This window comes from Etheostoma spectabile, chromosome 19, assembly GCF_008692095.1.
Source record: "Etheostoma spectabile isolate EspeVRDwgs_2016 chromosome 19, UIUC_Espe_1.0, whole genome shotgun sequence".
NCBI classification, from domain to species: domain Eukaryota; kingdom Metazoa; phylum Chordata; class Actinopteri; order Perciformes; family Percidae; genus Etheostoma; species Etheostoma spectabile.
In genome coordinates, this window is record NC_045751.1 from 3,119,807 (window position 1) to 3,128,638 (window position 8,832).

The 8,832-nt window shown below is 41.3% G+C and overlaps 1 protein-coding gene and 1 long non-coding RNA gene across 8 annotated transcripts in view; one reads left to right on the top strand and one right to left on the bottom strand.

The window, feature by feature from the left end:
• The window catches only part of LOC116707248 (uncharacterized), a 7,410-nt gene extending 2,415 nt beyond the window's left edge, over positions 1-4,995 (bottom strand). The window contains exons 1-2 of the long non-coding RNA XR_004336446.1: positions 4,985-4,995; positions 3,509-3,512 (exon numbers count right to left, since the gene is read on the bottom strand). This is a non-coding gene — a long non-coding RNA (uncharacterized LOC116707248). The remainder of the gene's footprint in view (positions 1-3,508; positions 3,513-4,984) is intronic.
• LOC116707246 (phospholipid-transporting ATPase ABCA1) overlaps positions 1-8,832 on the top strand; it is a 198,336-nt gene that overhangs the window by 165,864 nt on the left and 23,640 nt on the right. For all 7 annotated transcript variants that reach the window (XM_032544513.1, XM_032544514.1, XM_032544515.1 and 4 more), the window contains 5 exons: positions 608-731; positions 2,024-2,153; positions 2,536-2,656; positions 7,091-7,153; positions 8,622-8,728. In XM_032544513.1, the coding sequence (XP_032400404.1) occupies positions 608-731; positions 2,024-2,153; positions 2,536-2,656; positions 7,091-7,153; positions 8,622-8,728 (545 nt within the window). The remainder of the gene's footprint in view (positions 1-607; positions 732-2,023; positions 2,154-2,535; positions 2,657-7,090; positions 7,154-8,621; positions 8,729-8,832) is intronic.

Sequence of the window (8,832 nt, forward strand, 5' to 3'; positions counted from 1 at the left end):
TGTGTGTGTGTGTGTGTGTGTGTGTGTGTGTGTGCGCGCGCGCCTCTTTGTTTTTGTATACAGTATCAGAAGAAACAACAAAGACAGACACACAGAGAGTGTCTGTAGGTGTTTCACACTTTTAGCTTTTTTGTCAGCTGTATCTTTTTGGTCTCTTGGTGCTCCTTCTACACATAGTTATGAGTTTTAGGATGAACATCTGCTTACCTGAGCACCACCTTATCAATTTGTGTTTGCACATACTGTATGTGTGCTACCTCATGGATCACACAGTATGTTCCCAAACGTATGCTGAATTCCAGTATCAAGAAGGCCGATGAACTCAGATGCTCTGTGCTTCGTCAGCGTGCCATTTAGAGCCCCGCAGCACAGCAGCGCGCAGCATGCAAATGGAGTTCAGGATGTGTGTTTATTATCCACGCTTGCGTCAGGACACTGCGCACCGTCTTCCAAACGTCTTACGCCGCTGGCCTTGCTGATTCAAGGCGACAAGTAAATATATTAGACTTGTGCTGGCTAATTTCTAGTCAGGGCTTGAATATTCAAAGCTTTAACAAGCCACTAATTTGTATCTTGTTTGTGTGATGGTGTGCATTTTCCACAATAGAATATCTCCCGCATCAACGACATAGTGAAGCAGGTGCTGCTGATATTCCCACATTTCTGTCTCGGCAGAGGGCTAATTGACATGGCCAAGAACCAGGCAACAGCCACCCTGTTCAGCAGTTTTGGTAAGTGGCCACCACAACTGTGACAGCATATCTAATCTTTGAGAAAGGTAATAATTACGGAGGTCGTCTGCGATCTTAATTGTTTATTTGTTTTACCGCAAATGACCTACCATATTTTGACAGACAAGGAGGTTGTGTGATAAGATTAGTCCCTTGCAAATTAGCATTTCTGTGATTTGTTTTTTTTTGGCTGCATTTGCAATTATAAATGAAAGTTTTGACAGAGCCTTGACATCACATGTGAGGGATAATGTCAAGTAAAATACAGACCCGTGTGAATGGGCCCAAACAAACACAGATTTGAGGGGGCGTTTTAATTTCTAAATCATATGAAGTCCAATGGTAATAGTAGTCCTGAGCAAATAGGGCTTAAGTCATATAACACTTCTAGATTTCAAGATAAAATTGTCCTCCTACAAAAGTTTAAAAAAAAAGAAAACGGGTCAAGTTGTTGAGATAATGTTTTGTAATACAGTACAATTTTGGATTGTTTTTTTTGAATAAAGTGACTACATTTTGATGTGATCATGTATTAGACCCTTAAATAACATTCAGATGGGGAGAAGAGGGGAACAGGGCTGGAGCTGGGTTGAGGAGGCCATCAAGAGACAAAGAGGCACATGGATGAGAGGTGTTATCTCTAGAGAGATGGAGCAGGAAATAGTGGCTTGAGGAATCATTTGCCACGGTGGCGGAGAGCAGGAAGAGAAAAGCAATCAGAACATAAAAGGGCTAGTGTGGAGAGGGGCTATTTACCAGAGAACGAGACTGAAAGCGCTTTCGTTTTTCTTGTCTACTTACTCTGCCCCCTCGGGCTCATGAGTTGTAGAGTCTGAGAGAGGGAGGAAAGAGAGAGAGTAGAATGAATAGAGTGGGGGGGCTATCACCGGTTTACTTAAAGTGTTAATTAGCCAAAAAAGGTTACATTAAAAGACATGAAAAATACTGGATAGCACTGATTTTGTCACATTAAATTCATTTATTTTTTAAGGCTAAGTGGAATTTTAAAGCCTTTCACCAATGAATATGTCTCAAAAACACTTCAAAGAGCTGTCAAATTCCAGCTGTCCTCTAACTTTTCACAAAGACACATTTGGCTGTCCATGAAAGAATGCATACATTTGGTATTTCTATTTTTGTATGATGTTTCTGCTAAATCGTACACTGAGCTTGTAGATAAGGGCTGGATATTAACATGAAATGACAGTAATACATTTTTATTTTATTTAATGACCGTTTTCTGTGTTTATGGGCTTTGTTTATTATTATATTTTTTTTTCCCCCTTCATCAGGGGAAGACCGTTTCAAAGACCCGCTCAGCTGGGACATGGTGGGAAAGAACCTCTGCGCCATGTCCATCCAGGGAGCTGTCATGTTTGCCATCACAATCCTCATCCAGTACAAATTTTTCTGCAAGCCAAGGTAAAAGCGGCTATTTCAGAGTGAATTAAAGTGTAATTTGAAATTGTCCAAAAAAAGTTCCTCACTCATCTCTATGTATTTCCATCTACTATTTATTTCAGTCAGATAAACCATTGATTCTCCGTCATTTAAATTAGTAATGTACTGGCATGTTAATGTTATATAAAACATCTGTGGCACTGTGAATCTGTTATTTTTGTGTTTACTTACTCCAAAAGCAAGGTTGCCATGGAAACTAATGCCTGTGGCTTGTACTATTTATGAAAATTGCTAAGATTGTTTCTCTGAGCTTAAACTTTAACCGAGATCATTTGTTATGCGGGGTCATGTTAATTTTATTGAAGAGTGTTGTGCCAACTGCGGTTTGACTTCTCTTTGCCAGGCTTATTTCAGGGAAGCCATTATCTGCAGAGGAAGAGGATATCGATGTTGCTCGGGAACGAGGACGGGTTTATGAAGGCAAGGCCCAGAGCGACCTTCTGAGGATCTATGATCTCACTAAGGTATTGTGCAGTGCATCGTTTGGCTCTTGTTAAAGTATTGCTCTGATAGTAGTTCATTTACACTTTGTTATCCAGTCATTTCTTTTTTTTTCTTATTCTTTTTTTTATCAGAGGTTGATTAATTGCTTTAGTCTTTGCTATAGGCTTTTTGAAAATTGAGATTGTTTTTTATTGTCTAAAATGTCCAACGTATAGACTCAGAAAGCTTCTGTCCTCGGGCCAGCAGGATGGTGAACTCTGTCCTTTAACGTCTGTATATCCATGGCCTTGTCTTGCGCTTTGTCAATCCTTTGCTCTGCCTTGCACATTGTCATATTTGCACTCAAGTGTAAACAAAGTGTTGTGATATATGCGCATTTGGCATTTTCATATACCAGAAACTTCCACTGCACTTTTTGTCCGTCTCTTACTATCCTTTATTTATTTACTTATTTGTATTCTTATTTTTACTCGTATTCTAATTATTAGTCGGTATCACTTTGCTAGCCATTCTTTGCTCAGCATGCCACTTTGCATTTTACTGCACACATTTTATGAGCCGGACAAGTAACTTTAAACTTTGAAGAAAAAAAGTAAAGACAAACATTACAGTGTTTCTTTCTCCTCTGGTCAGGCTTAATCCTAATCATTTCTATATAGAACTTAGACAATTTTTAAATTGCAGTAATCCACTTTATCTGTGGATGTGTGTGAGTGGGTGGGAAGAGTTTTTTTTCTTCCACTTGCACCTGCATTATTCAGTTTATAAGGCAAATTAGAAAGTGCGAACAGCTGTGAACATTCACAAACATAAGTGGGCATGAGAACTAAACAATTGCATTTTAGGGGGCATAAAGTTCTGCGCTCCTATACAGCTCTGGCCCTTCCCCCCATGCAGTAGGTGAACTTGAGCGTGCTGTGACAGTGCGTGCCTCAACACCGCCGAGATTACCAGTTCATCCATCGGCAGATGTTCCCTCCCTGCAGGCGGCGTGGCAGCAGGAAGTGTCACCACAGCAGCCTGCATTGCAGCTCCAGTGCCGACAGCTGGACGATCTAACAGCCTATTGCTTCTTACCACCCTTCTTCACTCCTTTCCTCCCTTGGTCTTTGCAGTCTCACTATACTTAATCTTTCACTCATTGCTCACGGACACAGACGGGCGCCACACTCCATAGGGTAATTACTGAACAAGCACCGGGTAGAACAGTTGGATGGTTAATGTCTTACAAATCATCTCACAAGGTGAAAGGTGTGGAGAGGAATTTTCTTTTTTCAGCTCAAACTTGTTAACTGTAAATTTGTGAAAACACTTCATCTCTACTGTAAGTACAGGTTTAAAACAGTGCCACAATTTGAAGATATTAGATTAGATTTGAGCTTGTCTGCTGTTGACTAGGAGCTACTGTTCATACACACCTTGATGGCTGACAATATTTCTCTGAGATGAGACACTGGCCCATCACCACACAAAAACAGCAGTGCAGTGGCAGAAGGCATCAGGATTCTTCCTGCAGTGCCCTCATTGAATCCCACCACAGCTGTGCCCCATCCATTTGGGGTGTAGATAACAAATTGATCAATGAGTGCATGGCTTCGGTGGCCATGCGCCACAAGCTGAGCCCTGTCATAAATCTATGAATGCCTCTGAAGCGATCGACAGGCCATCAATCATATGTCAGATTCCTGCTCCTCCCTTTCCTTTTCCTGCTGCTGTAAACAGGAGTATTTTGCTATGTGCCCCACCTGCTAGCCTCCACTTAGCTGCTGCATTAGTGTCAGCACTGTAATCGATGGAGACCGTAATCGAAGTGTGTCCGTCTGTGAGTATTTTCCAGGCCCAGTGCTGTCAGTTTAACCTTCCAGTCACTTACTAAGTTGACAGAGAAAGTTTTAAAGAACCTTGTGACAGCTGTTTGAATTTAGGAGAGTAAGAAGTGATGAGTGGCACCTTGGCATACTACGAGTATGTTCATGTGTTAAGTACTCTGTACTTTGCTATGTACTCTGTGGATATAAGTAGGTAAAATAAGACTCGTTTGACAAGAGCCGTGCGTTGTACGGTTACAGAAAGGCTGCCTTTGTGTGCCAAAATATTTATATACAACATACCGTACGTTAAAAATTATCTTTAAAAACGTTTACAGTCTTACTTTGAGTGGTTTCTGACCTTGGCTTTTTTCTTCTTCTTTTTATGTAGTTAATTTTTCAGAAAATATATTTTATCAGCAATCATTTTTAACCAACCAAAAAAAAACGTTTGGATCATGACGGGTGGTGATGACAAAGGGGTTCTTGAGCTAATCTGATAGGGCTGTGGGGCTACATCAGACCAAAAAGGTTAGGAACAGATGCTTTTAGGTACCTCAGGATAACACTTTATTCTGCTGTGAGCCATTTGTAGAATGAATGGACCATTCTTCTTAAATAAAGCAATGTCAGTGTCATGGTTACCTGAGCTGAAGCTTGTGATTTTCTAACCTAAATCTGTATTTTAGGTTTGTACAACTGCTGCCATCACATTTGCTCAAATGTCTTATCTGATTAGACGTCCGCCTGCTTATCATGACAGCTGCTGTGGTGCTCGAGTCGGGGTGGATTTATCCTTTAATTTCCTTCCTCCATACATGTATCTGCTGCTTTGATGTGACTTTAGCACCGCCAACTATCACTAAAAAGTAGTATGTGTAATCCAGGTTAATAAGCACGGAGTGCAGCTGCCAGATTCCGCTGAAAGAATGATGGATCTACGCAACTCTGCATTAATCAAGTGCTTTTGATGTGCCAACTGTGTCATGAATGCAATTCCATTGTTTGTCAGGCTTGAAGTGGCAGTTCTAAATTTACATTTGCCTGGTAGCATTCTGACTGCGGCTGGGACAGCTGAGTCTTTTGAACGTTGGATATTTGGTGTAGGGATTCTATACAGGAAATGTATCATTCACACTGAGAAACGAATGCTTTCACTTTTCTGTTTTAAGGAACATTCACTGGTGAAGTCTCTGACACTTATATACTGTACAGGCATTTAAACACACAACACTCATCGGAAACTTTTAAAAACCGAAAAAAACGAACCGAAAAAAACCAGCCAACTGTTGTCACTCTTTTATAACTCAAATGGGCACAGTGCTGTCCTTGATTTAGAATTTTAAATGTCTTAACTGTCACACTCGGCAACAACAACAAAGGCCTTGCCTCGTCTTTTGGTGCTCGAGCAAGACAGCGCTGCTTTCAAACCACTTTGAAAACATATCAAACCCTAACATAGTCTTAGATGTGGAAAAACACCTCATGCACTAAATACCTCATTTTGTTGAATGGTCGCCTGCAGTATTTTTTATTTATTTTTTAAATTGTAAAGAATTGTCTTCACTTCATGTGGGAGCTTCTTTATCTCATCTGGTGAGATTTTCAGATGATGCAGCCTTGGATGCAAAATGTGCATGGAAGAGACTGGTCAGCGGGGGAGGATGTGGGTGCAGCAAAGAAAGTTTTCAAGGGAGATGTGGAAATACCACCTTCTCATTTCCCACTGTCGCTACATGATCTTAGTGGGATACCGACTCACAATCAGAATGTGAGAGGTTTCAAATCTTCTTTGTCCTGAGAGATGGGATTCTGCATCTCATGTGGTCTAGTTTTCTTTTTTTATCAATGGTAGGAGTTTTAGGGATGGCAATGTTAGCTCGTCCAGAGGTCTGTCAGTCAATATTTTTAAATAAATAATGGGTGCAATGTGAAAGGGGTTGCTTGAGAGTTTTCACAAAAACTGCAGTTCCCCTCTGAGTGTTTTAGCTTCTTTCAGCTCATTGTTTTGGGTTTTACTGCCCGTGAATCTGTCTCACCGCTCTTATTGGTGTCATTTCCAAAAGCAGCAGGCAGCTGTTTAAGGTGAATGAGCATCACATTCTCACACTCCCGGCTGTGGCTATAGATTTCTCTGTATAGTGACACCACTAAATGCATCCGCTGTAAAGCTGGTGTCCATACATAGAATATTGGGTGACGTGTGAGTGTGTTGAAGGTTATTGAAGGTACTGAAGTGGCACTCAAAGTCAAGACAGATTTCCTCATGAATATTGTCACTGCAGTCACAAATACTAATGTCCTCCTCTTCTCCCTCCTGTGCAAAGTCTCTAACTTTTTTTTTTTTACTACCTTTTACCATCTGGCTAGCTCTAAATGTTGCAAATGAGCCCTTCTTGATAATTTCTTTTCCTTCACTTTCTCTGTCTCTCTCCCTCCTTTTTCCACCTGCTTCTTCCACCTCTACTCTTCCCCGCTGCTCTGGCCTATCGCTCCATATTTTGTCACGCTATCCTCAGTGTTATCTTCCTCACTGTCTGCTCCCCACCCTTCTCTGCCTCCAGCCTCCAGCCTCCTCACCGTCTTTCTTCTTTCTCTCTTTCTCTGGCTGGCTGGTTGATTCATTTTACTGTCTGCTCCCTGCAGATCTACTCTGGGAAGAGCACCCCTGCCGTGGACAGGCTATGTGTGGGAGTACCTGCCGCAGAGGTGAGCGAAATGCTGCTGAATCACACAAGCACCTCTACAATCCTATAGTGTGTTTTTTTTTGTCCATGTTAGACGACTGTCTTACATGCACACATTTCATTACTTATTTTTCATTCACCAGCAACACCCCTGTGTGAGAAATTATTTCATTCGCTGTTGCCTGTGAACCACAACAATGAATATGACTAAATTATGGAATAATACTGATAATATTTACAAAATGTTGACACATAAGATCAGGGAGCAATGAGCAGAAATTCTCTTTCTGCTCATGTGGGCTTTGAGTTCGAGTTTCCAGTTATTTCTTGAAGATTTGAATTGGTGTTTGGCTTCCAAACACGGCTCACAGAAAGCGTTGGGAGGAACACTAATCTCCTTATCGGGCTTGTTTTCTGCCATTATGCTACTGCCAAGCATGTGTGTGCTTAAAAACAAACAAGCAGGCAAGTAAAAGAGCATTGCTAGAGCAACGGGGTCTGTGGGACCCAGTGGTGTTTAGTTCAGTACACTGCCAAATTAGCCATTGGAAACTACATCAACCAAATACAACAAAGTAAACTTTTATAGAGTCTTTGACTCAGGAACCTTTGTGTAAAATGTATTACTCATTATAACATGTTAGACACAACCAAACACACTCTCACGGTCACACACACACTGTAGCGCTTGAAGCTTGATTTAAACATAATCTCAAATGCTGACAGGCATTCGTGCTCGATGGGCTTTCTGGTGGTATCCATCCTCCCTGCCATTGTTTACTCAAAGCCCAATGTAAATGCCAGTGGAATATTATGGCTCACAAGGCTCGACTGATCACACACTGCATTTCCATGCATTATTTACATCAAGCTTAGCACTCTTCTATGCATTCACAAGCACAGGTCACAAACAAGCAGGGATCAATGAATGACTGAAATCAAATATTTATGCCACAGCCAGGGCACCTAAGGCGGGTCACGTGACCGCAGGGGTCCGCAGAGACGACTTCCTGCCGCATTCCCTCCAGAGGGAAGTAAGATCTGCAGCATCAGGGAGATTAGACAAAGAAAGAGAGGATAGTGTTTGTTGTAGAAATGTACAGAGACAGGACGAAGTGCAGTTGGGAATGGTCAAGTTTTTACAGTATTTGTTTCTGTGTGCCTGGCGTGTTGATTTAGAGTCTGTTGTTTTGTTTGTGTACAGAAATACATCAATTTGTTATTTTGCTAAACACTGAACTGAACCAGTCATGCATACTCTATAAATTGTAGTTTCAATTATACTGTATGTTTTGAACAAATATTTACAGAGTATATAGATAAACTTCATTAAAGGGGTTAATGGGAAATGTTTATTCAAAAGACAACTCATCTACATACAGAATATTTGAAATGCCACGCATCACCACTGTCTGCTGTGTGTTTTCCAATGAGGCTTGTATCTACAAAACCCAGTTTACCTAATGGAGCCTCCCCATTGTCTCCCTCAGTGTTTCGGCTTGCTTGGAATCAACGGGGCTGGAAAAACCACCACGTTCAAGATGCTGACAGGAGACATCCCAGTCTCCGGTGGAGAGGCCTTCCTAAATGGATACAGGTGAGCCTCTAACTCCCACTAGTGCACCAAGTAAGTCATCATAATTAGCCACCCAAGATGGCTGCTCATATGGGGATTGAGCTGAAGTTTTTTTTTTTTTTTTT